At 59.5% G+C, this 27,929-nt stretch overlaps 1 protein-coding gene across 9 annotated transcripts; it reads left to right on the top strand.

The window, feature by feature from the left end:
• Positions 1–706: 706 nt before the first annotated feature.
• On the top strand, positions 707–27,407 carry TMC6 (transmembrane channel like 6). 9 transcript variants are annotated; one of them, XM_050919931.1, is made up of 22 exons: positions 707–1,789; positions 5,725–5,819; positions 8,114–8,291; positions 9,095–9,228; positions 11,182–11,298; positions 12,032–12,190; positions 13,427–13,532; positions 13,744–13,840; positions 14,850–15,104; positions 16,068–16,252; positions 16,506–16,650; positions 17,630–17,785; positions 18,021–18,196; positions 18,588–18,672; positions 20,744–20,841; positions 21,026–21,121; positions 23,104–23,179; positions 23,528–23,661; positions 24,171–24,347; positions 25,048–25,126; positions 26,001–26,079; positions 26,836–27,407. In XM_050919931.1, exons 3-21 carry the CDS (start codon positions 8,236–8,238, stop codon positions 26,070–26,072), a joined length of 2,403 nt encoding a protein of 800 aa, XP_050775888.1. In that variant the 5' UTR covers positions 707–1,789; positions 5,725–5,819; positions 8,114–8,235; the 3' UTR covers positions 26,073–26,079; positions 26,836–27,407. The 9 variants fall into 9 exon arrangements, with proteins under 9 accessions (XP_050775888.1, XP_050775889.1, XP_050775887.1 ...); XM_050919932.1 differs by lacking the exon at positions 5,725–5,819 and having other exon boundaries at positions 707–1,074; positions 1,632–1,789; XM_050919930.1 differs by lacking the exon at positions 5,725–5,819.
• The last annotated feature ends 522 nt before the right edge of the window (positions 27,408–27,929 follow it).

The following is a 27,929-nucleotide window of genomic DNA, read 5'->3' on the forward strand; positions in this document are numbered from 1 at the left end:
CCCTGTGCCCGCTGTGTCCCAGCCTGGTGAGGCCCTCGTCCAGCCATGGTTGGAGGTGGGGGGCTCCCCTTGCCCAGGGTTGGACAGGGCGATGAGATGCGCAGCTTTAGCCCCATTTGACCAGCAGGAGGCTAAACCCCACTGCCCAGCCCATGTGATGCTGTTGCAGTCAGGCCTTGACCTCAGAAGTTGCTTCTCCTGTATAGAGCCCGGTCTGTCCTGGCCCCATCAGGGCCCCTCCCATCCCCGAATCAGCCAGAACTAGCCGGGCTGTTGCCGCACCTGCCCCTTGGGATCCTCTCCTCAGTTGTTTTCGGCCGTGGCTGAGGAGGAGCCGCGAGCTCAAGTCTCAGCCCATCCAGACACATCACTGCGGCCACTAGGACGGTCGCCCGCTGCTCTCCTTCTGAAAGAGAAAGGGACTCACTGCTCACCCTGCTCATGCCCTGGCACTAGGGCTCCTCCAGGGACAAGGGAGGTGCCCAAACCACAAACCCCAGCCCTGGCCCCTGGCACAGGTCCTGCACTTACTTGTGCTTTGATAACAGCCTCAGCTGGGCTGATGAGTTACTGACAGTGCCTCAGAGCCATGTGACAGGAACTGTGGCCCCCACGGTTTCCTTTGCTGCCTGCAAGGCAAGATACCAGGGTGATGCATTAAACCAAACTCCAGGCAAGGCCTTGTGGTGCTGAGGGCAGAGCCCAGGCTGCCATAGGGGCTTGTGCAGCCCGCTGAGGGGAGGGATGAGTGGCATCAGCTGGAGCAGGCAGGAGGACTCTTTCCCTGAGCTCCAGCATGTGACATGCAGGACGCAGCCTGTCCCCACCAACTTGTGCATGTGGTCCTGGAAAGCAGCTAGCTCCGGAGTCCACAACAGATGAGACCTTCTGGGAATGCTCCCAGTGTGCTAACATGAGCGACGTGCAGGAAACAGGTTCTCATGATGCCTGGGAAATGCTGTGCTCTGAGCAGGAAGCATGCACAGTGCACTGGGGCTGGGCTCTGAGCTCGGGCAGGCGCATGGGAGAATAGGCTCTGAGCTCACCCTTGCCCGTGGCTGCTGGGGGGAAGAGGTGCTGAGCTTGCCCATACCTGTGGCACACCATGGACAGGCACTGCCCTGGCAGAATGGAGGGAAGGCAGAGGAGAGATGTGCTGGCCACACATCTCCCCGCCTGCAGTGGCCAGGCGCAGCTGATCATGGAGGCAGCGCAGGGGCGGGGTGGGAATGCTCCAGAGTGTGGGAGCCTGCCGGGGGAAGCAGAGCTTGCTCCCAGGGCCCATGCTGTGTCTTTGGGGAGAGGGATCCTAGGATGGGGCTCTCTCAGCTGAGCCGACTTTCAGTGAGTGTCCCTCGAGGGGAACCACACAAGGGGCACCAGAGGCCCCAAGGGGAGAGTCCTGCCCCCAGACAGCCAGGGCCATGGCCAACCTCCATTTTGAGCCTTCATCCTGACCCCCATTTTGATGGCTACACTGCAGCTTGCCTGCCCGAATCTGAGAAATCCCTGGGACCGCTGGACTCTGGCCCCTGCTGAGGCTGGGCGAGGCAGGCCTGGAACACACCAGGGAACTGCCAAGTCCTTTGCTGCATGCAGAGCTAAGACTAAAATCATACTATGTCCTCCAGGTGGACACCAGAGGCAAAAGACTACGACTCCCAGCATCCTCTGTGTTCCAGGTAAGGGGAGGAATGTGGGCTGGCTCCTGTCCAGCCTAATGGTTCTCTCTGTGCTTGGCCCCTTGCAGAGCAGCGGGCTCCCCACCCAAGGATGCTGCAGCGGGCAGGTGAGTGAAGCTGAGAAGGGGGATTCGCAGCTGACATGGGCTCTGCAGAAACAGCTGGTCTGAGACCAGGCTCCTTGAAATGCCTCCAGCCCGGGGCGGTAGCACCCACTGCCAGCGTGCCACAGCTCCACCCCAAGCACGCGGGGCTGGGTGCCACGAGCAGCCTGGCAGACAGGGCTCGCTCAGCCCTGGGGTGACTTAGGCAGAAGCTATGGGGTGGGGCGGGAGGTGTGCATGGACCTTGGAACAGCAAAGAGAGCTGGGTAGAGCCCTGAGAGTGGAGTAGGGGCTGCCCTCCTCCCGTCCTTATCGGTGCACACAGACCCTGGCAGGCTCAGCTGCCCCTAGCCCAGAGTGTGCCTGCCTCACAGGCAGCAGGCGAGCACCAACCTTGTGAGAAGGGAGATATGGGCAGGGCCACACCCAGGGACTCTAGTCAGTCAGACCAGCTGGTGGGAAGGAGACACCTGCAGGGAGAGCTCCAGGGGCCAGAGTCTCCAGCCAGCGCTGACTGGGACCACCAGAGCAGAGCAGAGAGACAAATCCAGGAGGTTCCTGAGTTTCCCTGACCCTGCAGGCAGGGCTTTGGTGCAGTGTGCCTCTGTCCCTGCAGACACTGCTCTTCAGGGAGGGGTCTGGTCTGGCTGCGGGGCCAAAGGCAGGGAGGGCCCCACGGGAGCACCAGAAATCACCGCCGGAGCAGGACTGAGCCCTCTGCGCAGAGTGTACAGAGCAGGGAGAGCCACGATGAGTTTTCTGCCCAGCCTCCTGCACTGGCAGTGGTGGCTTATGGAGCAGGGAGAGCAGGTAGGTGCAGCCTGTGTCTACTGGGACCATCGTGTCTTCTGCTCTGCGAGCAAGCCCCTGCGGGACCGGTCTGCCTGGGTGTCCAGCTCCCTGGTGCCCCACCACGCCTGTTCCAGGCAGGCACCAGGGCCAGTGGTTACCTGGGGGCCCAGCGCTTTCCTAAGAGGGAGTGTCTGTCTCTGATAGGGGAAATGGAGTCAAGCCACTGCCTGCTTGGACTTGCTGCAGGGAGTGGTTTGAATGTGAAGAGCTGAGTGAAGTGAGACTCCTGCTCCTCCAGGACTGGAAGGAAGGGGCTGATTCCGCTCCAGTTAACTCATTAGTGCCCAAAGACTCTCAGTGCCCAGTGTTGGGTGTGGGAAGCAAGTGGTGGGGGAGAGAGGGGGCTGAGGAGGTGGGAGCATGCAGAGGACCAGCCCTGCTCCCCTGAGGGCAGCTCTAAAGCCAATCCAGTGGGTCCTGCGGAGGGTGGAGCATATGGCATTTCCCAAGGCCTGTGCTGCTCAGCCCCGGGCTCCTGCCTGCAAAAGTGTCCAGGGAGATCCTCCTTGTGCAACGCAGAACTGTGCTGAGCTGCTTCTTGCACAATTCTTGTTTGCTGGTTGAATCATCTCTGCGTAGGGCAGGGGAGGTGGCCTGGCACGTCGTGGGGGGATGACAGTTGTAAGTGTGGTGGGTGCAGGGGCGGATTAGGGCTTTGTGGGGCCCTGGGACAGAGAAAGTGAGGGCCCAACCCCTTCTGCCCGCAGTCTCCTTGCTCCCCCTGTGCTCCTGCTGGGGAAATAGGGTTGGGGTACAGGGGCTTGCCCCGCCCCCATGCCTGGCACTGCTGCAGGGCAGTGGGATCAGGGTGCAGGGGCTTACCCTGCTCTGCCCACCCGGCACTCCTTCCGGGGAGTGGGACAAGCTCACATGCCTCGACCCCACTCCCCGGCAGGAACGCTGGGTGGTGTGGGGCATGGGGGGGCCCATTTTGGGAGGGCCACCCAATTGGTCAGGGCCCCTGGGCATAGGTCCCGTTGGCCCAGTGGCTAATCCACCACTGGCTAGGTGCTGGAATTATCAATATGGGAAACCACGAAACACAAACTGAACCATACATTCCTTTATTAAATCCAAAGGCCTCTTGATATTTATAGCAAAGAGTCCTGTGGCACCTTATAGACTAACAGACATATAGGAGCATGAGCTTTCGTGGGTCATGCATCCGACGAAGTGGGTATTCACCCACGAAAGCTCATGCTCCTATATGTCTGTTAGTCTATGAGGTGCCACAAGACTCTTTGCTGCTTTTACAGATCCAGACTAACACAGCTACCCCTCTGATACTTGGTATTTATACAATTGCTCTGAACATGCCTGAAAAACCAAACTCAGTAAGCAATTTCCTACATCCCCTACAGAACAAAACATTCCTGAGCATTTGATCAAGACACCCACAAAGGAGCTAAGCCTGGGGCACTCAGACACAGGCTGGTCGGCTCCAGCGTGGCCAGGTCACCCACCACTGATGTCACTGCCAATTACTGAGTCAGCCAGAACCCACTGGAGACAGGTCACCGTGAGTTCCAGTCTCAGTCCAGACAAGATTTACACTCTCCTTTCTCCCTGAGGCCTTGCCTCCCCTCCTTGGTGCCCAGCAGTTTTTCCATTGCACCTGGGCTCACTCAGGCGTTAACACTGGGGAAGGGCCGTGTTGGCTCATTTTAAGATGGATTCTTTTTGTCATATTTTTAACCATCTGCAGTCACTCCTATTGGTCAGAGGCCTTGTTTTTAGAAACTTCCCCTTATCACGTTAGTGATTCATGGAACCCCCCTCCATTCCTGTTGGTTTTCAAGCCCTTCTTTCCACCTGCCAGTCAGGGCCTTTCTTCACAACACTGAGATTTCCTTAACCAAGCTTAAGCTAACCCCAGTTCTTTGAGTTTCTATTATCCGGTGCTGGGGAGAGCTGCCAAAGACATGCCCAGCTCCACACTCCACCGATACCGAGAGTCACACAGGGCAAGGAGGGTCCACCCAGCTTGACCTGGGGCTCCCTCCCATCCGCCAGGAGAACAATCTCACTTTTGACCCTTCTTCATTGAGCTCCCCCAGGACTCTGGGGCCCTGCAGACACGGGGGTCCCAGGTGTCCGGGGCAGCCCTGTTTCTCAGCAGAGAGGTGCATAGGTGATCAGAGGTGTTCACAGCCAGCCGGGAGGTCTGATTAGTGCAGGAGCTTGCCCAGGCCACAGCTCATTCTGCCAGTGCTATGCACAGACTTTCCAGCTCACTCAGGGTGCAAAATGCATCTTGATATGTGACCTTCTGGGAGCTGGGCTGGGTGAGTGGGGATGCCTCTCCCCTGGCCTTGGGCTGTACGGGGCATTGTGTGGGGAGAGGACAAAGGGTTTGCATTTACATGCTGCCCAGGCAGGGACACACAGGCTGTTTGTTCTGGTGCCCTTTGAGGAATCAGAACTGGGAGTGGGGAGGAGAGAGTGGCTCCTTTCTCCTGCCAGCTCTGGTTGGGGGAGCAGCCTCGACACACAGGGTAAGGCCCGGATTTTCCTGCCTACAGCAGGCTTGTCACTGTGGTGTCTGAGCACTGACCCTAGGTGCTGCAGGCTCCTGGCCAGTGCCCAGCATTGACTATCTGGTCTCTCGGCTGGCAGGCCGGAGGATGGATCGCTGCCTGGGAGCTGCTCGCACTGCATGACATATGGTGCCCAGGGCTTTGCACAGAGTGAGTGGTCAGCTGGGACCAGCCAGAGCCCCTAGCCGGAAACCTGCAAGGATGCCTGGGTAGGACTCAAGGAGGGGGTCCCTGCCGGGGCAGAGGGAGCAAGGGGGTTAGTGTCTCTCTGGACAGGGCCGGCTTTAAGCTGATTCCCCCGAGTCCCCTGCTCCGGGTCTTCAGCGGCATTTCGGCAGTGGGGGGTCCTTTGGTGCTGCAGAAGACCCAGAGTGGACCCCCCGCCGCTGAAGAGCCGGATCACCGCCGAGTATTCGAATCGGGCCCTGCCATTCACAAAGCTGGCCCTGTCTCTGGACACGTCACAGCAGCACCTAGGAAAGGAGGTTGAGGTTGCCATAGTGCAGAGGATGTGGGAGAGATCTCTCCTCATGGCTGTTTTCTGTGCAGTTTCTCTTCTCAAGTCGGTGCGTTTCCACTTCCTTGGCTGTAAGCTGCAGTGAAAGGTCAGGGCCGTTGTGTGAAAAAGGAAGCAAGTGCCCTAGGTCAGTGGTGTTTTCAAACTTTTTTTCTGGGAACCCAGTTGAAGAAAATTGTTAATGCCCATGACCCAACGGAGCTGGGGACAAGGGATTCGGGTGTGGGAGGGGCTCAGGGCTGGGGCAGGGGTTGGGGTGTGGGCTGTGGGGTGGGGCTGGGGATGAGGGGTTGGGGTGTGGGAGGGGCTCGGGGCAGGGGGTTGGGATGTGGGGGTGTGGGCTGGAGATGAGGGGTTCGGGTGTGGGAGAGGCTCAGGGCTGGGGCAGGGTGTGGGGGTGTGGGCTGCGGGGTGGAGCTGGGGATGAGGGGGTTGGGTGTGGGAGGGGCTCAGGGCTGGGGAAGAAGGTTGCAGTGTGGGTGTGTGGGCTGCGGGGTGGGGCTGGGGATGAGAGGTTCAGGGTGTGGGAGAGGCTCAGGGCTGGGGCAGGGTGTGGGGGTGTGGGCTGCGGGGTGGGGCTGGGGATGAGGGGGTTGGGTGTGGGAGGGGCTCAGGGCTGGGGAAGAAGGTTGCAGTGTGGGGGTGTGGGCTGTGGGGTGGGGCTGGGGATGAGGGGTTCAGGGTGTGGGAGGGGCTCAGGGCTGGGGCAGGGGGTGGGAAGGTGGGCTGTGGGGGGGTGCTGGGAATGAGGGGTTCAGGGTGTGGAGGGAGGCTCTAGGCGAGGGCAGGGAGTTGGGATGCAGGAGGGAGTCAGGGCTCTGGGCTGGGGGTGCAGGCTCTCGGGTGGGGCTGGGTTAGAGGGGTTTGGGGTGCAGGAAGGGGTTCTGGGTTTGGAGCGGCTCAGGGCTGGGGCAGGAGATTGGGGCATGGGTTTGGGGTGCTTCCAGCCTGTCCTGGCACTGCAGACCGCGCTGTGCCCTGGAAGCGGCCAGCAGCAGGCCTGGCTCCTAGGGAGAGGCGTGCAAGCAGCTCCGCATGGCTCTCGCCCTAAGACACCCCTTAGCTGCTGAGCTGGTGCTCGGGGCGGGGGCAGCGTGCAGAGCCCCATGGCCCCCCTGCCTAGAAGCCAGGCCCACTGCTGGCCACTTCCGGGGGGAAGCGCGGTGTTGGAGCAGGTAGGCACTAGCCTGCCTTAGCTGGGCATGAAGCACCGCCGATGGGACTTTTAACGTCCCGGTCAGGGTGCTGACCAGAGCGACCCAGTGCCAAACTTTGAAAAACGCTGCCCAAGGTGAGCGGCTGTGCTGTGCCTGAGCTCAGGGCCTGGCCACTGAGCAGCCTTTGCTGGTGGATATGGGGCTGGGGTTAATCCCTGTGGCTAGTGACTCGAGCCCCTCGTGACTTTCATCCTCCCCATGGGGGACGCCGGCTTTTCCCCGGTGTAACCCTGGGACGGGGTAGGCATACCGCCTCTGAAAGGTTGCTGACCCCTGTAGCAACATTAATCGACACGGTCAGGGAGTCTGAGCAGCCACTGCCTTGCTGAGCTGTGAGCCTGGGGCCACCCCACTGTGCACCTGGCTGCATTAATAATCCAAGCCCAGAGCAAAGCCGCCTTTGGCCTAGGCGCAGCTGTATCCTGTGCCCAGCCCTGCAGCTCCCCGGGGTCAGACCCTGCCTCAGCAGTTCCACCTGCACCCAGGCGCTGCTGATGGCCCTGTCCCAGGGCCCTGCTGACTGCCTTACAGGCAGTGCCACTGGGGCTGGGGGGCTTCCCAAGTGAGTAGGACTCTCCGAGAGAAGCATCTTGTGGGCAGAGGGAGCCTTGACTCCACTGATCTCTCCGGAGCTGGACTGGCCTCATCCTGTTGAACCCGGCAATCCCTGAGCGTCTGGCTGGAACCCATTAGCCTGGAGCCCTGAGCCTGCGGGTTGGCTCACCCAGCAACCAAGTCACAGAGCACGGCAGCTCCATTCGCTGCTTGACCTAACTTTGTGGGTGCCCAGGTACCACAGTGATGAACCACATGAAAATACCTAGTCTCCCCCCGCCCTGGGGGTAGCCCCTAGGGCAGGATCTGCTAGCGCTGGGCCTGCAGCCCTGAGCCTGCTGCTGCGTCTGCACTATCTGCACAGCAGGGTTGGTGCATGACGGAATTGCAGCTTTCGTCCCCTCCTCTCTTCCTTCCTCTTCGCTGTGTTTTGTGCCGTGCTGCCTGGCTCAGCACAGCCCACGTGTTTCCGTGGGACTCGCCTGGGAAGTGGCAGTGCCTAGCACACCCTTCTCCAGCAGTGGGACCCACTGCAGCCAGCCCCCTGCTTACTGGGCTGAATGGGATGGGGAATCGCCCCGCCAGAGCCATTGGCTGTACTCTGCCCAGGCATCCCATGTCTCACGCTCTGGGGTGGGGCCTGTTTTAGAAATGACAAGTGGGAGATGACGAGAAGAGGGCGCTGCTGAGAGAGCGTGTTGTTTGGAGAACTCCAGGTCCCGGTGCTGTCTGGATCTGGGCCCTGAGCCGCTGGAGGGCAGAGAACCTGAGATGACCCAGCCAGTCTCCTTCACCCTTCGTGTTCCGGAGAGCAGGGACGGTGCCAGGTCAGTTGCATGGTCATTTGCCCCTCTGCTGCCTAGGAGGGGAGCACTCCGTCTCTTCAGACCTGCACCTCCAACGTGCCCATCACCGAGGTGTCTAGGGTCTATTTATGTAACTCGGCCACAGCAGTAGTCTCTGCTGCCCCACTCTGCTGCCTGCCAGGGGTGTGGTCCCTGGACTCTGCCCACTCCACTGGGGAACCTGTCCAGACACAGCCATTGTGTGTCCTGCACACGGCAGCACTCGGGCTTCTCCCAGTCTGCAGTGGGAGGGAGCCCCTCAGCCCGAGCCATCCACCCTGAGACGCTCCAGCTGGCCCAGCCAGGAGAGTGTCCTGGTGGAGCGAGGCTGCTGCAGCAACAGCCTCCATTGTGGGGGCACTTGTCTGCCAGCCCCATGTGGGGACGGGGGCTGTGCAGCTCGGAACTTGCCTCCCTGGGGATACCGAGGGGAAATGGGAAGATTGTTGCAGCGCGACCCTGTGCAGACAGAATTGTCCTGGGGTGGCAGTGAGTGTGACCCACCTTGGGAGTTGCTGTGGGGCAGTGGTCCTATGGGCTCCGTGACCCTGCATAGTAGCAGTTCCGCAGCCTTAGAACCCAGTCACATCCCAAGGCCAGGGTCCTTGGGTACTTCTGGGATGCATCCAGGGGCTGCTGTGTCCCAGTGCCACCCCCATCGAGTTGACAAGAGGATGCTGCTAGAATCTGGCATATTACGAACCTGTGACCTGGCCACTTCCCATCCTGAGCCGGGACACAGGTTACAGTCATGGTGGGTATCTTGGCTTCCGTGTTTCCCACAGCCCAGATCTGAGCCTGTGCGACGAGAGCTCTGTGCACAATTCCTTCCAGCAGCTCCTGCAGGAGCAGAGCATGGAGGAGCCGGAGCTGGAGCTGGAGGAGCTGGAGCTGCAGGAGTTGACCCTTGGGGGCAGAGGTAAAGCAGTGACCTGCTGCGTGGGTATATCTGGGGGCGCTTGGCGGCCCAAGAAGCTGTGTGTGTTACAGAGGGGGACAGGTTATAGCTCAGATACGAAGCCTAGTTTGTTGAGACTCTTCCTGACATTTACTTGTACAACGTTCCATCTTCCAAGCGCTCGCCAAGTAGGGTGACCAGGTGTCCGGTTTTTGACTGGAACACCCAGTCAAAAAGGGACCCTGGTGTGGCTCCCGTCAGCTGACCGAGCCATTAAAAGTCTGGTCTGCAGTGCTGCCTACCCAGGACCGGCGCTAGGGGTTTGAGCGCCCCAGGCGCACGGCAATTTCGCTGCCCCGCGCGCTGGTCCCGCGGCTCTGGTGGAGCTGCCGCAGTCGTGCCTGCGGAGGGTCCGCTGGTCCCGTGGCTCTGGTGGAGCTGCTGCAGTCGTGCCTGCGGAGGATCCGCTGGTCCGCGGCTCTGGTGGAGCTGCTGCAGTCGTGCCTGCGGAGGGTCCGCTGGTCCGTGGCTCTGGTGGAGCTGCTGCGGTCGTGCCTGCGGAGGGTCCGCTGGTCCGTGGCTCTGGTGGAGCTGCTGCAGTCGTGCCTGCGGAGGGTCCGCTGGTCCGTGGCTCTGGTGGAGCTGCTGCAGTCGTGCCTGCGGAGGGTCCGCTGGTCCGTGGCTCTGGTGGAGCTGCTGCGGTCGTGCCTGCGGAGGGTCCGCTGGTCTGTGGCTCTGGTGGAGCTGCTGCAGTCGTGCCTGCGGAGGGTCCGCTGGTCCGTGGCTCTGGTGGAGCTGCTGCAGTCGTGCCTGCGGGAGGTCCACCGGAGCCGCGGGAGCAGCCGACTGTTCGCAGGCACGACTGCGGCAGCTCCACCAGACCAGCGGACCCTCTGCAGGCACCACTGCGGCAGCTCCACTGGAGCCGCCTGCCACCCCCTCCGGCAAAATGCCGCCCACCAATAATCCTGGTGCCCTGGGCAATTGCCTAGGCCGCCTAAATGGAAGCGCCGGCCCTGTGCCCACCTGCCTCTGCTCTGTGCTGCACCCTGGAAGCAGGTCTGGCTCCTAGGTGTGGGCCGGGGGGTGGGTGAGCACGGGGCTCCATGCGCAGCCCCTGCCCTGAGCACTGACTCTGCACTCCCGTTGGCTGGGAACTGTGGCCAATGGGAGCAGTGGGGGCAGTGCCTGCGGGCAAGAGCAGCGTGCAGAGCCTCCTGGCCCCTCCCCTGTCTAGGAGCCGGACCTGCTGGCCGTTTCTGGGGCACAGCGCACAGTTAGGACATGCAGGAAGCCCACCTTTGCCCGCCCCCCCCCCCCGTGCTGCTGATCGGGAGCCACCAGAGGTAACCCCGCACCACAACCCTGGCCCCACTCCTGAGCCCCCTCTTGTACCCCAAACCCCTCAGCCCCGGCCCCACCCCTGAGCCCACACCCCTAGTTAGAGCCCTCACCCTCTCCCACACCCCAACCCCCTGCCCCAACCCAGTGAAAGCGAGTGAAGGCTGGGGAGACTGAGCCACTGAGGGAGGGGGAATGTAGTGAGTGGGGGGCAGGGTTGCAGCAGGGGGTGGGGCCTTAGGGAAGGGGTGGGGCTACGGTGTTAATTTTCGTGTGATTAGAAAGTTGGCAGCCCTGTCGCCAAGCTGACGGGAGCGGCCCAGGGAGCTCAGGCAAGGATGCTGACGAGGGGGGCTCAGAGCCTTGAGCTGGGTGCTGGAACAGACAGACCTTGTGGGGGCCAGCAGGGAGCACTCTGTTCCTGGGGTGCCTCTGGCCAAAGCCACTGCAGGTGCCCCACAGAGGCCAGCAGCTCATCTCAGGGCCAAGCCTCTGCTCTGAACAGGTGCAGCGTGAGCGAGGGGTACGGGGAGCCCAGGCACAGAGCTGAGGGCTTGTCCCTGGGAGCCTGCAGGGAATTCCCTCTCTGATCCCAACAGGCAGAGCTCAGTGCATTTTCTCGCCTTCTCCCAGAGAACCTGGCAGCTGGCCACACCGAGGCCTGGGAGGAGCCAGAGTCGAGGAGAGAGCACCCAGATTTCTCTTCAGCCACACTGTTGATCCTTGCCAACATGCCCAGCCGCACCATCGGTGAGCGTGAGCCCCGGGAAGCCAGCCACGCAGCCCTAACCCCGGCTCCATTCCTGCTGCCTGCCCCTAGCCTGGCCTGATCCCGTACAGAGAGTGGGCTGAGGAGATAGAGCCAAGAGTCCTGGGCCTGCTCATGGCTGCATGGCCCAGGCACTGGCTGGTCGTACCTCCCGACCCAGCTGGAGCAGCCCCGGGGCAGATCAGTGGTTCTCCAAGGGCCAAACCTGCCCCCACCTGCTCGCCCCAAGCTGTGCCTCCATACCAGTCCACCCAGCCACCTGCCCCAAACTGTGCCCCTGACCCTGCTCCATCAATACTACCCAGCCCTCACCCCAATATCATCCCACCATCACCTGCCTGTCCGCCCCAGGCTGCAGCCCCCCAACCTCCAACAACACTACCCTGCACCTGCCTGTGCCAAACTATGCCCCCCACCCCAACCCTACCGCATCCCCACCAACACCACTTAGCCCCAACCCCCAGTGTAGGAAACTGAGCAGCCCAGCCCCCCAGCTGGGATCTGCATTTCATGAGGCAGATGGAAGCAAAGCTGTGGGGAGGGCGACCCGATGCCTCTGCCTGGGGCAGCCTGCGAAGAGACCTGTCACTGGGGAGCTGCCAGTTCCAGAGGCTGCCCTGAGCTCGACCAGCTGCCGATTGCCCGGCCCCACTAGCTCCCTGCACCGGAGAGCGCGCGTTCACTCGCACCCAGCTTGCTGGCTGTGTGTTCCAGGGCGCAGCCGAGGAGCCATCATCTCACAGTTCTACAACCGCACAGTCAAGCTTCGCCGCCGGAGCAGCCGGCCGCCGCTGCGCCAGGTGTCCCGCTCTGCACGGCCCAGCTTGCGGCAGTACGACCTGGAGCTGGACTCTGGGCATGCGGAGCAGAAAGGTGAGTCGCCATTGCTGGAGCTGGCACCCGCTGGGAGTGCCATGCTGTCCAGGTTCTTTCTCCACTTTGGACTTTACAGTACAAAAGTGGGGACCTGCATGAACACTTCTAAGCTTAATTACTAGCTTAGGTCTGGTAACGCTGCCACCAGCCAGAATTTAGCGTCTGGCACACTTTCTGTTCCCCCAAAACCTTCCCTGGGGAACCCAGACCCAAACCCCTTGGATCTTAAAACAAGGAGAAATTAATCATCCCCCCTCCTTTCCGCCAGACTTTCCCCTCCTTGGGTTGCCTTGAGAGGCTTCACACAGATCCAAACTCCTTGGATCTTAAAACAAGGAGGAATTAACCATCCCTCCTCCTCCCCCCCCCCAACCCCTGGTGAGTTCAGACCCAATCCCCTTGGATCTTAAAACAAGGAAAATCAATCAGGTTCTTAAAAAGAAAGCTTTTAATTAAAGAAAGAAAAAAGTAAAAATTATCTCTGTAAAATCAGGATGGAAAATGCTTTACAGGGTACTCAGATTCATACAGACCAGAGGGACCCCCCCACCCCAGCCTTAGATTCAAAGTTACAGCAAACAGAGGTAAAAATCCTTCCAGCAAAAGAAACATTTAAAAGTTGAGAAAACAAACATAAGACTAATCCGCCTTGCCTGGCTATTACTTACAATTTTGACACATGAAAGACTGATTCAGAAAGATTTGGAGAGCCCGAATGTACATCTGGTCCCTCTTAGTCCCAAGAGCGAACAACTCCCAAAACAAAGAGCACAAACAAAGACTTCCCTCCACCAAGATTTGAAAGTATCTTGTCCCCCCATTGGTCCTCTGGTCAGGTATCAGCCAGGTTTGCTGAGCTTCTTAACCCTTTACAGGTAAAAGAGACATTAACCCTTAACCATCTGTTTATGACACATGCACTGCACAGGCTGCAGAGCCAGGCATCCCAGTGCCCCCCCTTAGGACTAGGGGGGCAACGTGTCCAGTGCCCGCCCCTTGGGATGGGGGAGGAGAAATGTGTCCAGTGCCCCCCCCCCGCTCGGGATGGCAGCGACGCTGAGCTGGGGTGATGGCCTGGAGTGGAATTCCTGCCCCGTCTCATTCCCTGCTCCCCCACAGCCTTGGCTGAGAACAGGCCGGTTCCTGCAGCCCATGGACATGGAGGCTCCCCGTCTTCTGCCAAGGGCACCCCACTTTGCCCTGCATGATCCTTGCTGCGCTTCTCCTCCACAGACACACACAGCCTGCTGGTGAAAGAGCTGCAGAGCCTCTCGAGCAGCCAGAGGAGCCACATGCTGCAGGCGATGCCTGTGAGCCTGGCAGAGAAACGCAGCCTCAGGTCTGTCCCCCCAGGGGAAGCAGCAGGTGCCAGCTCTGCCCGGCACCTAAGTGGAGTCTCTCTGGGCTAAGGGACCTGGGTGGGGTGGGGGCTCAGCTTGGGGGTGAATAGAGCAGGCCAGTGTCCTGCGGGTGGCATGGGGCCTCCCGAGAGCAGAGCTGTCTCCTCCCGCATGGCGTCGGAGCCCTTTTGTGACAGAACTGTGTTGCAGGCAGGAGTTGGGTGGACACAGAAGCACCCTGAGGAAACCCAACAGAACCAGGAGGCCTTTGTCCTGCTGTGGCCAGCTCAAACACGTCTTCCTCACAGTAAGTCCTGCCCCCCCACTGCAGATGCCAGCACCGGCCACTGGGCCAGGAGGAGCGGATGAGATTTTTGTCTGGAGAAACCTGGTACCTCTCGCGGAGTCAAAGGTCCCGTGCTGCAAGACAGGAGCCCCTGATCGCCTCTCCCTCCCGAACTGCCCACACCCAGGCTGTGGTCCCTGGCTGAGCCCTGCAGTTCGCCCAGGCCCTGCTGCAGACCTGTCTCTCGCTGGCTGATTTCCCCCGTTGTTTATGAAGCAGCTCAGATAAATTCAGAGCTGGGTGGAGCCCCCCAGGGATGGGGGGCCCTGGGCACTCTCCAGCGTCCATGGGAACAGGTGCCTTGCCTGGCCCGCTGCGTGTCCTGGGAAGCGGAAGGCTCGGGATTTCTGCTGGGAAGGGGACGGGGAGGGTCTAGCCCAGAGCTCACCGGCCGGGGAAGTTCTGTTAGTGCCACTCAGGGTTCTCTCCTTGTGATGCTGAGTCCTCACTGCCTGGCGCTGGCGTTGGCATTGGGCAAGGCCCTGCCCGGGCTGAGCCCTGGCGCTGGTGGGGGCCCCGGTTCTGGTAGGTGCACAGAGGCCCTTAGCTGGTGACAGCCCTTCCCCAGGTGACTCGAGCAGTGCAGCCTGAACAGCTCCAGATGCTCATGGGACACCTGCTCCCAGTCCTGAGACGTGATGCTTAAAGGACACAAACCACTCCAGTCACAGCCGCCATTGTGCTCCGCTCCCAGGGGCGTGGTACATCTCTGTCCGTCCCGTCTGCACCTCTGGGCCTCTCAGCAAAACCCTGGCTGGAGTAGCCAAGTGCAAGGAAGGCGGAGGGGCTGGGAGCAGCAGAGGGAGAGCACAGCAGGCTAGAGTCTAGGAGTTGAGTCCCGCGAGATGGTGGCAGCATGTGCATTGCAGTGATTCCCACGGCTGAGAGGGGAGGTTGGAGGGGCTGCAGGGCTGGCTCAGACAGGTTGGCCCTGGCCCCCTTTTCTGATCTGGGTTCTGTTCCCCTCCAGGGGTTCCGGAGTCTCTGGGATGGGTTCCTCTCCCTCCTCCACTCCCTCCAGCCCTGGCATCATTCCCTGAAGCAGATCAGTAGCCGCTTCGGCTCCAGTGTCTTGTCCTACTTCCTCTTCCTCAAGACGCTTCTCATGTTCAACATCTTCTTATTCCTGACCCTCTTGATCTTCGTGGTAGCCACACAGGCTGCGTACCCCCCGGCCGCCAAGAACAGCAGGCTCTTCACGGGGCTCGAGCTCCTCACTGGGGCGGTGAGTACTGCGCTGGAGGGCGAGACCTCAGAGACCCACCTCCCTCTGTCTGCATCCCCCAGCCCCGGGGCAGCAGCCACGTGTCCTGCTGCCGCTCACTGTTCAGGCACAGACAGGATCTGCCCCACTCCTCAGCAGGAGCTGTGCTTCCAGCCCAGAGCGAGGTGCCTACGCTTGATAAGTTTATGGAGGGGCTTGTGATGGATGCTAGATGGGGTGGGATCTGAGTTACTACTGAGAATTCTTTCCTGGGTGTCTGGCTGGTGAGTCTTGCCCACATGCTCAGGGTTTAACTGATCGCCATATTTGGGGTCAGGAAGGAATTTTCCTCCAGGGCAGATTGGCAGAGGCCCTGGGGGGTTTTCACCTTCCTCTGCAGCCTGGGGCACCAATCAGTTGCTGGAGGATTCTCTGCACCCTGAAGTCTTTAAACCATGATTTGAGGACTTCAGTGGCTCAGACACAGGTTTGTTACAGGAGTGCGTAGGTGAGGTTCTGCGGTCTGCGTTGTGCAGGAGGTCAGACTAGATGATCATAATGGTCCCTTCTGACCTTAAAGTCTATGATTCTATGAATGGCCTGTGCTGGGCGCTTCAGAGAAAAGCGCTCCCATCCCTGCAATAGGGCATGGGGTCTGCTGTACAGCAGCTGCACCCTGCACAGGATTTCTGTAGCCCGGACGGGGTCTGGATCCCAGAGACCGGCAGGGCGGGAGAGAGAGTGGCACTGCCGGTGCTGAACAGCACATCACGGTTCCTGGAGCCCAGAGATCATAGAAATGTCAGGCTGGAAGGGACCTCAAGAGGCAGGACCAAGAAACCCGAGACCCACTTGGGTTTGTCCATCCTGTTCCTAAAGCCGTCCAGCGAGAGGGGTCCACACCTCCCTTGGGAGCTCGTGCAGAGTCCCTCTGCTCTGCAGCTGCAGGAGGCAGCACGGCCCATTCCTGTCCTCTCCCTGCAGGGCTCCTTCACTCAGACTCTGATGTACTATGGCTACTACAGTAACTTCACCCTGAACGACCCCTGCACCCCTGTCAGCAGCAGCTGCCAGCCTGGCAGAGGCCATCTCCCATACAACATGCCTCTGGCCTACGTGTTCACCATTGGGGTCTCCTTCTTCATTACATGCATCCTGCTGGTGTACAGGTAAGGAGCCTCCCTGCTCGCTGGCTGTGCCTTGCATTATTCTCCCTGCTGCCCTCATCTGCACACCTTCCCCACCCCCACCCCGCCTGACCTCTGGGCACAGGGCCAACCCTGTCTGGGCTATTGGATGACCTCTGCCCCTTGACTTACCCCAGCCCCATGCTCCCCACGGCATCTGCTGATGGCTCAGAAATGCCCCCCGTTCCTTCCCTTCTCTCTGCAATCTCCGTTCCCTGGCTGCTCCTCCTTCCAGCATGTCCCGATCCTTTGGCGAGAGTTACCGCGTGGGCAGCACGTCAGGGGACTTTGCCATCAAAGTGTTCTGTGCCTGGGACTACAAGGTGATCCAGAGACGCTCTGTTAGGCTGCAGAACGAAAACATCCGGACACAGCTGAAGGCGAGTGCTGCGCAGAGGAGTTCCACCCGGCTCCAGGCTCATTGAGACAGGGCCTGGGTTGGCCACAGGGTTCAGACAATGGCCTGAGACTTGGCAGATGTGGGTTCAGCTCCTGGCTCTGCCACATTCTCCTTGTGAGACCTTGGACAAGTCCCTTAATCTCTGTGCCTCAGTCCCCATCTGTTAAAACCATGGGGCAGCACTGCCTGTTCTGGCTTGTCTAGGGAGCTGGGAAGCCCTTGGAGTTAGGAACTCTCTTTCCTTCCTAGTGTACAAGTAGCACTGAGCCCCAGGGACCCCGGGGCTCACTGGGACCTGTGAGCACTTCCCCAGTTATAACAATATCACTGATCATATTATAGATTCAGTTCCTCTGCTGGGGACCAAACTGGGCAGACTTTACCCTCACAGCGCTGCTGGTGCCCTGCAGCCCAGACTCACAGCCGCCCCTGCCCCCCTCCCCTAGCTCCGCCGGTGCCTCTCACTACTGCGCTGCACCCTCGGCCCTGCTGTTTTACTCCTGGGCTGCTTCTGAGCCAGGAATGACCACCGTGGTGGCTTTGTGACTGGGCAAGCTGGGGATTAATCGAAGCCACAAAAGTCACTTTCACTTGTGACCTAAGGCAGGGTTTGAGCCTGAATCCCCACAGCTGACAGATGGGTGTGTTACACCAGGGCCTGGCCCATTCCCCAAGGATTGACCCCTGCCCTAGTGTTGGAATATCCCCTCTTCCGCCCCTTGGGACAACAGCTTCCTTGGTGCATCCAAAGGCCCTGGGTCCTTCCCCTCTGCAGAACCATTTGGCTGCTTCTTGGATCCATTCCACCACTCCCTCCTTCCCGGGGAGGCGTTCGCCGCTCCAGACTTGCAGCCCATTCCCAGCGAACGCTGTGCCCGCCTGTCAGCGCCAGAACCACTGGAGGCTGCCTGGCAACATCGGTACCAGTCAGGACAGTCTATAACATTGGTGTTTTGCAGGAGCTGCTAGGAGAGCAGCAGTCTAAGTCCCGCCCAATGAGCCTGTGCAGGAAGCTGGGCAGGATGGTAGTTCTCAGTCTGGCCTGGGCAGTGTCCGTGGGCACCGTCGTAGGCTGTATCGTTGCAGTGTATTACTTCGCCGAACACATGCTCAAGGTGAGTGCTGGCCTCTCAGAAGGGACTGTCATCTCTGCCTGGAGGGGCATCCCAGGCTTTCCCCAGGCTAGCAGGGAGGAGGCCGATTCGCTGGGCTAGGCTTTAGAGACGTGGGCAGTAGCACTGTTCCCGAGAGGCTAGGGATGTTCTGGTGCAGTCAGAGTCCAGCGTCAGGTGATTCAGGAGCTTGTGTGTGGTCCACAGGCCAGTAATCTCCTTGGTTCCTGCTTTCCAGGTGCACCGGGACAGTCAAGACGAGGAGAGCAGCGAGGCCCAGCAGGAAGCCCTCCTGCTGGCTCTGCCTGTGGTGGTGTCTCTGATGAACCTGGTGATGCCGTACCTGTATAACCTGCTGGCAGCCTGGGAGAAGCAGGAGTCTCCAGCGCTGGAGGTGTATGTGGCCATCTTCAGGTAAGGCAGAGGGGGTGGGCGTAGTCCCCTCCCTCTGAGTTGCTGTGCTACAGCTAGAAATCCAGCACTGGGAGCCCGGGACACCCTGAAGGACCTGGACTTGAGCACCCCTATCAGTGAGCCATAGGCCTTCTGTCTTCCTCCTTCTCCTTAGCACCTGTGGGTTCCGGGGCAGGCCTGGGCTGCCCCAGACGGACAATGGAGATGAATGCAGCTGGTGCCTTCCACTGGCAGGCGCTCTGCACTGGGATCTCTGAGCAGCTGAATGGAGCAGGCGAGCTCACATGCTTCTGCCCACTGGAGCTCTCTGTCCGTCCCTCCCTGCTCCTCTTGCTGGCATGGGATTGCTCGCTCTCTGATGTCCCTCTCTCCCTTTCTCTTTCGTCTGGAGGAATTTGATTCTGAAGATGATTGTCCTGGGTCTGCTGTGTTATCACTGGCTGAGTCGGAAGATGGGATACTCCACGGAGGACAATGTCAGTCTGAATTGGTTGCAACCTCTGCTTGTTGAGAGCTGGGCCCTTGCAGTTCTGGGCCTCGGCACCCAGCCCACGCTCATGGGCTGTGCAGAAATGAGGGTTAAATGGGTTTTGTGAATGCTGAGGGAACAAGAGCTACTCGGAGCTCCTGAATGGCCCAATTGCACACTTCAGAGAGAGGAGCGCTCATTTCAGCTCTCCCATTGGCCCAGGGATGTTGGGACAATCCTCCTACCCCTGCTGTGCTGGGTTCGGATTATTAGAACAGATCCCAAGATAAATATGAGTCAACAATGTAACACTGTGCAAAAAAAGCAAACATCCTTCTGGGATGTACTAGCAGGAGTGCTGTGAGCAAGACATGAGAAGTAATTCTTCTGCTCTGCTCTGTGCTGATTAGGCCTCAACTAGAGTATTATGTCCAGTTCTGGGTGCCACATTTCAGGAAGGATGTGGACAAGTTGGAGAAAGTGCAGAGAAGAACAACAAAAATGATTTAAAGGTCTAGAAAACATGAGCTATGAAGGGAAATAGAAAAACCTCAGTTTGTTTAGTCTGGAGAAGAGAAGACTGAGGGGGACATAACTGTTTTCAAGTACATAGAAGGTTGTTAAAAGAATTAGGGAGAAAAATTGTCCTCTTTAACCTCTGAGGATAGGACAGGAAGCAAGAGGCTTAAATTGTAGCGAAGGAGGTTTAGGTTGGACCTTAGGAAAAACTTCCTGTCACTGTGGTTAAGCACTGGAATAAATTGCCTAGGGAGGCTGTGGAATCTCCATCACTGGAGATTTTTAAGAGCAGGTTAGACAAACACCTCTCAGGGATGGTCTAGGTTAGTGGTCACCAACCGGTCAAATGTGATCAGCCGGTCAATGCTGGGGACTCTCCCAGTCGATCCTGATCTCCAGTGGTGTAGCAGGGCTGCCGCTGAGGCAGGCTCCCTCCATGCCCTGGCCCCACCCCGCTCCCGGAAGCAGCCAGCATGGCCCCAGGAGGGAGGGGTCTTCGTGCACTGCTCCTGCCTGCAAGCACACACACACCCAGCAGCTCCTATTGGCTGGGAACAGGGAACTGTGGCCAATGAGAGCTTTGGGGTCAGTGCCTGCAGAGAGGGGCAGCATGAGAGCCATCTGCCCCCCTGCTCCCCCCAGGGGCCGCAGGGGCATGTTGGCCTCTTCCAGGAAAAGCGTGGGGCCGGGGCAGGCAGGGAGCCTGCCTTAGCCTCACTCGCTGCCAACCAAGGTAAGTGCTGCCCAGTGGGAGGCCACACCCCACCCTCCAGCCCTGAGCCCTCTCTTAGAGCCAGCACCCCATACCCCCTCCTGCATCCCAACACTACCCCAGCCCGGATCCCACTTCTGCACCCAAACACCCTCCCAGAGCATGCATCCCTCACCCCCTCCTGCACCCCAACCCCCTGCCCCAGGTTCAGCCCGGAGCCCCCTCCCACACTGCAAACCCCTCGGCCCTAGCCCAGAGCCCACACCCACCCCCCAAACCCCAAGCCCCTGCCCTTGCCCAGTGAAAGTGAGTGAGGGTGGGGGAGAGTGAGCAGCAGAGAGAGGCGTGAGATGGAGTGAGCAGGGCGGGGCTTTGGGGAAGGGACAGGGTAAATCCTGGGTTGCCCTTAAATTTAAAAAGTGACCTTGGGTGTAAAATGGTTGGAGACCCCTGGGCTAGATAATACTTAGTCCTGCCACAAGTGCCGGGGACTGGACTAGAGACCTCTCGAGGTCCCTGCCAGTCCTGCGATTCTGTGACCGTTGCAGCCCTTGCCATGGGAAGGGATGGTACAAGGTCCCGAGTTCCCCTTGCCCAGAGGCAGAGTGCTGTGGGCTGAATGCTCACTGGCTAGGTTTGGCTAGCAAGTGAGAATGTTGCCATGGGAAGAGTGCCTTAGCGGGCACGGCACCAAGCAGGAGTGCCCCACTGTTGAGGGAGCTACAGGTCGAGCAGATCCCAGGGCAGGTGTTCGCAGACCTTGCTTGGGGGCCATGGGAGAGCTGGTGGGAGGAGGGAGCCATCTCTACCCCCTTCCCTGATGCCATCTGTGCCTGTGTTTTCCCAGTGCTGGGAGACGTCAGTGGGGCAGGAGCTGTACCGCTTTGTGGTGATGGATTTCGTGTTCACGCTCCTGGACACTTTCCTTGGGGAGCTGCTCTGGAGGTAACGGTCGTGCGGTGCTCATCCCTGGTGCTGGGGCCTCCCCGGCTCCACCGGGCAGAGGCAGCTCTGGCTTGCTGGGACATTGGCACATCTTGCTTGCAAGGTGGATCTCTGCTAGAGTGAAAGTTCAGGGGCTGAGCGTCCTGCGGCCTCAGCCCCTTGAGAGTCTCTCTCTGTCTTCCAGGCTCATCTTGGAGAAGAAGCTGATGAGGAAGCAGAGGCCTGAGTTTGACATTGCCCGGAACGTGCTGGAGCTGATCTATGGGCAGACCCTGACCTGGTGAGTCATCTCCCCCCACCCACCATAACCCCATGGAGCTAGAGCCTCTTCCCAGAGCCAGGAGAGGCAGATCAGTTTACAAGCCGATTGGCTGCTGCCAAATGACATGGGTGCTTCTGGGTGCATCAGGCAGGGGCTCAGACACAGAGCAGCATGCACCTTTTAACCCCCCTGCACACACAGCCCCCCCCCGGGAGTGAGAATGCCCCACATGGGAAGGTGCCCGACTGCAGGGCTGCAGGCAGGATAGGAGCATGCGTGGAAGGAGGACAAGTCCATGAATGGCCACGCTTTGGGGGCCAGGTGTAAGTTCAGGATTACGATTCCCTTGCAACCCGCAGCAGGACTCGTGTCAATGGCAGAACAAGGCCTTATTTGTGATTTGGTCAGTGCTTGTCGCATCCAGCCCCATTCAGGCCATCCCAGTTTCTGCCCTTTGTTTCTCTTCTCTCCCATCCTCCTTTCTCTCCAAGTAGCCTCTGTTCCTCCTGCATCTCCTTCCTGCAGCAATTCCCCATTCCCAGCCTCTGGCTGCACGCCCGCCCCTTCCTGCTCCAACTGCTCAACCAGCCCTTGTGGGCACTGGGTGTCCAAGCCAACAGTCCAGCCAGACTCTTGGTGGAGTTTCTCTGTCTTAGTCACGCAGGCACCACACACCGGTTGCACTCCTCTCACATGTAGCCAATTTTTTCTGTAGACACAGGGGCTAGAAACTCACTGTGTGGAAAAGGAAACGGGAAAGGCCACACTGTCTGGGTGCGGCAAGGGGGCGGCGCCAATGGGCAGGCCGAGTCGGGCCCCTGGGCCATGCAGTCTGGGTGCGGGGGGTGGGGTCGGCGGGCAGGCCGGATCGGGCCCCTGGGCCTCGCAGTCTGGGTGCGGTGGGGGGGGGGCATGGCAGCAGGCAGGCCGGATCGGTCCCGTGGGCCGTGCAGTCTAGGGATGGGGCATCGGCGGGCAGGCCAGATCGGGCCCCTGGGCTGCGCGGTCCGGAGTTGGGGGGGTGGACATTGGTGAGCAGGCCAGATTGGGACTCTGGGCTGTGCCATGTGGGTGTGGCAGGGGGGCTGCATCGATGGGCAGGCCGGATCAGGCCCCTGGGCTGTGCAGTCTGGGTGCGGCAGAGGGGCCATGTCGGTGGGCAGGCCGGATCGGGCCTCTGGGCCGCGCAGTCCGGGTGCCAGGGGGTGAGGTCAGGGGGCAGGCCGGATCGGGCCCCTGGGCTGCGCAGTCCGGGGTGCAGGGCATCGGCGGGCAGGCTGGATCGGGCCCCTGGGCCGCGCAGTCCGAGTGCGGGGGTGGGGAGGGCGGGCATCAGCGAGTAGGCCAGATCGGGCCCCTGGGCTGTGCCATGTGGGTGTGGCGGGGGGGCCACATTGGCAGGCAGACTGGATCGGGCCCCTGGGCCGCGCAGTCTGGGTGCGGCAGGGGGGCCCCGTCCGTGGACAGGCCAGATCGGGCCCCTGGGCTGCGCAGTCTGGGTGCAGGGGGTGAGGTCGGCGGGCAGGCCAGATCGGGCCCCTGGGCCGCGCAGTCTGGGTGCGGGGGGTGGGGTCGGCGGGCAGGCCGGATCGGGCCCCTTGGCCGCGCAGTCTGGGTGCGGGGGGTGGGGTCGGCGGGCAGGCCGGATCTGGCCCCTGGGCCATGCAGTCTCGGTGTGGCAGGGGGGCCCCGTCGGTGGACAGGCCGGATTGGGCCCCTGGGCCGTGCCATGTGGGGGTGGTGGGGGGCCGCGTGGCCGGGCAGGCCAGATCAGACTGGCTTTGTGGGCTTCCACTGCCATTGGACGAGAGCGCATCTCCTGCCCCCCTGAGCTCCCGGAGGTTCCCCTGCAGCTGCCTATTGCCCACGTGGGAGGCCCCACAGCTGGAGGAGAACAAGGCAATAACCATGCTGCCCCCTGGCTGGGGCCACTGGCTCCCGGGGGGTGGGGGAGAGCCGAGCTCTCACAACTTTCCTGTGTCTTTCCTTCTTTCTTTCAGGCTGGGGGTTCTCTTTTGCCCCCTCCTCCCAGCTGTCCAGATCCTCAAGCTGGTGCTCCTGTTCTACATCAAGAAGGTAATGGTGTCCACACCCACTGGCCTTTGGCTCCCAGCTGCTGTTCTGCCTCAGCGTGCAGCACTCGCTGTCCAGAGCCGGGAGATCTAGAGGCTGGACTAGGGGAGGGGTCCCTGCCTCGTTTTATATTCAGCTCTGTCCAGAAAGGGGGGAAAGCTCCCTGGGAAGGGAGAGGAAGGGTCAGGCAGGCGTTCCTCACCTGCACCAGTTCTCGCCCTCTCCATTTCTATTAGCAGCGGTGGCCTGGGACTCCCCAAGCCCAGAGAGCATCTGTCCTGTGTGCCGGCTGATGGGGGGGTGTTACACTCCGCTCAGAAGTTAGTAGCTAGTTTAACTCTGTATCTCTAGACCAGCCTGATGAAGAACTGCCAGTCTCCCAGCAAGCTGTGGCGCGCATCTCACATGAGCACAGTCTTCATCACCCTCTTGTGCTTCCCCTCCTTCCTGGGCGCCGCCATCTTCCTCTCCTACACCATCTGGGCGTGAGTAGATGGTTTGTGTAACAAGAACCTCCCAAGCCTACAGAGAGAATGGAGCCAACCAGCCCTGGGATCTGACTTTTCTTCCTTCCCCCTCTCCCTGCAGCCTCCCAGTGCTTTGGTCCCAGTCAGCCTTTGTGTCCTGTCTGCTCTTCTGAGCTGGGCCTGTCTCGGAGCTTCAGCACTGTACGAATAAAGGCAGCCAGGGGATATTTCTGCAGAGAGAATTCATCTGCCTCCAACTCAGCCCTGTGGTTTCTAAACACCTGTGCACTGCTGGAGGCGGGGCAGGGAGGTGGGGGTTCCTGGGATCAAATCACTGCTCGAGGAAGTCTTTCCTGGTGCATGGCTGCCCATTCTAGGTGCATGGAAATCAGATCTGTGTTGTTTCTTGAGGCAGCATCTAGAATCCACCCGAAGGCACAAAGTCCAGGTCAGGCGGTGGTTCCAGTACCAAGTGAATTGCAGCTGGAAGTAGCCATTTGACTTTCACCTGCTCTTTGTCTGCCTAGAGTGAAACCATCCATAGCGTGTGGCCCATTCCGGATGCAGGAGACCATCTACGAGTCAGGGAAGACTTGGATTCAAGAGCTGGAGAAATCCAGCCCAAACATCACCTGGTTCACCTGGATCCACCAACACCTGGTGGAAAACACCTTCTTCCTGTTCTTTGTGTCTGGAGTCCTGCTGTGAGTATGACTGAACTCAGAATCCAAAGCTGAAAACTACAGGCAAACGCACCAGGCTGGACTCCCCATACCTGAGACTAGCCGCTCCGTCACTTCCCCAGGGGTTCAGTCCTTGTATTTCGAGCTGCCTGGTCAGCCAGGACAGTGTCACCCAGGAGCATTCCTGCCTCGGGCCGGAGAGCAGCACTGGTCCTGCACTCGTTTGGCATGGCCCTTTGAACCTAGCTGTTATTTCTCCTTACCACGGGTGGCAGACTGGCAGAAGGTGTGGGTGCTGCTGCTCCGGCAGCTAATGGAATGGCTCCCCCAGAACTAAGCGGTGGAGCTGCCTTTTCTGCAGTAAGGGGTCCTGATGGGAGTCTCGGGGGCCAGACATGTCACACCACTGGAGTAGTGAAGCACAGTCTGACATCACACCATGCGCACTGCATCGCCGCTGGGTGGAGCTGGAGGGCTGCTCGGGGAGTGCTGTGCACCTGAGGCAGTGAAACAAGCAGCTGAGCACAGAGAAACTCGTTGGGAGGGGAGGTTGGGTGTGTGAGAAAGAAGCTCTCTGTCTGGCTGCTGGGTCCAGCCTCGTTCGCGCCCATCCCCCGTCCCCCCCCCCCCCCCCCAGGTTGGAAGAATGGCAAGTGATCTAGCCAGCGCATATGGCATGCGGCAGACTCTGAGTCCTGCAATTCATGTCCTTCCATTGCAGAGCTGTGATCTACCTCCACATCCAGGTTGTGAAAGGCCATCAGAGAATCATCTGCCTGCTGAAGGAACAGATTGCCCATGTAAGTTCATAGGGCCGCTGCGTGCTGCTTGCTTCTTACTGCCTTATGTGCGGGACCTGGGGACCTAGGGACTAGCACAGCTGAACTGGGCCGGCCTCTGTGCCAGTACCTTAAAGAAGGCCCTGCCGTGGCACAGAGGAGTGCCTTTTACATGCAAAGGCTTAAACCGAAGTTGTGAGGAGAGAGAATGTTGGGGAGGCCAAGACTATAACTGGATTCAAAAAAGAACTAGACAAGTTCATGGAGGACAGGTCCATCAGTGGCTATTAGCCAGGATGGGCAGGGATGGTGTCCCGAGACTCTGTTTGCCAGAAGCTGGGAGTGGGCAACAGGGGATGGATCGCTTGGTGATTCCCTGTTCTGTTCATCCCTCTGGGGCACCTGGCATTGGCCACTGTTGGCAGACAGGACACTGGGCTAGATGGACCTTTGGTCTGACCCAGTCTGGCCGTTCTTATGAGGAGAGAGGATTTGTGGTACTTATTGGTAATCTGCTGTGGAGCCATAAGGAAAATTGGGAACATAGATTTCACAGGAGCCAATGGCTCGGCATTGGTTCCTTGTACCCTATGCTTACACCTCAGGGACGTGATGGGAGGTGCAAGGTGTAGACTAGTGGACAGAGCATGGGTCTGGGATCCAGGAACTCCGGGTTCTAATGGGTGCCTAAAGTTAGACACCTACACACACATTTAGGCACCCAAATGAGTGGCCTGTTTTCAGGAGTGCTGAGCGCCTGCAGCTCCCACTGGATTTTGGCCATAACATCTGAGTGTTAGTTTCGCCATCTCTCCTACTACAGCGGCTTGTTTTGCTGGGGGCCATGGCCCTGTTCTGACCCCCTTTGCTCACTGTGGTGTCTCTTCTGTTCTAGGAAGGGGAGGATAAGGTCTTTCTCATTCAGAAGCTTCAGTGCATTTATGGGAAGCAAGAGACCTGCCCCTGAGCGCCAGGTGAGGCTCAGGGTGTGGATGGGAGTGGGCTGGGAAAGGAGTCAGACTGAAGCTCCTGGAAGTTGGTGCTCCAAGGAGACAAAGGAAATGCTGGGGGAATTCATCCAATGCCTTGTTCTGTAAGTGACAGGGTATCCTTTCCGCTGCCCCCACCCAGCTGAGTTCAGGACAGCTCTGGGCTGTGTAGGCAAAGCAAAGAGTGTCTGGGGGGAGGCAAACAGAAACTGCAGGGAATTGCCTGAGCTAGTCAGCATTTCCTGAGCATCTCTGGATACGCTCCACTGTAGAGGAGCAAAATCTCTACCACAGCTGCTGGGCTGCAACAGGGGCTTAGCTGGGCATCGCACGCCAGCCTCAGCTTCGTATGGCAGAGGCAAACAGGTACAGTGTTCCCGGCTGACTTCATGCCAAGGCAGCCTGGGCCCCACACACACCACAGGGAATGGCTGCTCATGCCTCGTTCACTGGGAAACCCTTTCCCCTGGGCCTCAGGTGACTGCAGGGCCATTCAATCCCCATCCCTGCTGTTCCACGGTGAGGACGCCAGAGGGCGCAAGTTGCCCCATCCAATCTCGGGGCAAGGGGGCTGCGCAGGAACCAGAGTCTGCAGAAAGGCTGGGTTGGGAGCAAGGGACCATTTCCCTGTGTCTCTAGGCAGCACCCACGGCAGGAGCCAGGACCCGAAGGGCCCTTGGTGCTACAGGAGCATAGAGATTTGATGGTGATAATGACTGAAGTGCTCTCTTTGTGCTATAGGAGCCTCTTGGAAGAGCTGAATGTGTGACCAGGACTTCCTCTCTGGCCGCAGCCTCCCAGAGCCGGGAATGGATCCTGGCCTCTCCAAGCCCCTTCTGAATGGCCAGAGAAGATTTGCCAGACTTTACAGGGCTGCACTGAGAGATGCAGACGAGTCACTGAGAAAGCCAGTCTCCTGCTGGTGCTGGCACCCAGGCCCTGCCCAACAGCGGCACTGGCACGTTATCCATGGGCAAAAACCTCTGCTCCTACCATGTACTGGTGCTTGTAACTCTGTCTCTCTGGGGTAGGCTGCTGAGACCTTGCCTTCCACTGGAGCACAGGGTCTAGAAGCCACGCAGGCTGTCAGGCACTACTGGAGCCGAGCACACCTGGTGCCAACATGTTCTAAAGGTGAGGCCCAAAGCAGCCTCTCATCTGACAGTGTGCTGTTTAATGCTGCTGGGCCTTCGGCTGGTGTCTGCGGAGCCACCGAACCCCAACCTGGCTGTCCCAGCGGCTGAGTGATTTTCAGGAAGCCCCTTCCCTGGGGACATGTTTGCTTTGTTACTATTAAAACCATGTTCCCTCTTTCTAAGCTCCCCGTTGACTTAGGAGTGTGAACGGCACAGCCATTTATTTTGTTGTTTTCAAGTTCTTCAGTAACTGGCCCAGCTGGTTTCTGGTGAGTGTTTTCTGCCACGTGGCTGTGAAAAGAGGGAGCTCATTCTAACATTCACTGATACGCAGCCATGGGGGAGGAGTCCTCATCTCTGGATCTGTCCCAGAACCTTGTCTGAACTGACCAGGGCTTCTCCTTCCCCTGCAATCCTTTGCCCGGAAAGTCTGCCCCCAGGAGCTGGATGTTCCAAATTCCGCTTTCACAGTTACGAGCTGTGAGGCAGCAGCCCATCCTACCAGCTTGGTGGTCACCCCTGGCACCGCTCATGGGCATCTGGTAATTACTAACTACCTCCGGCCTTTGTTTCTCACTGGATGAGGACGGCTCCTTGAAGAGGCAGGCAAGACAGAAAAGGATGGACTCAGCATTCAGCAATAGTTGCGGAGTTTGCTAGGGCTGAGCAGTCAAGGAAGGTTTTGTTTCCTGGTGCCTG

The sequence above is a fragment of the Gopherus flavomarginatus genome, chromosome 12, assembly GCF_025201925.1.
Source record: "Gopherus flavomarginatus isolate rGopFla2 chromosome 12, rGopFla2.mat.asm, whole genome shotgun sequence".
Taxonomy (NCBI): Eukaryota; Metazoa; Chordata; order Testudines; family Testudinidae; genus Gopherus; species Gopherus flavomarginatus.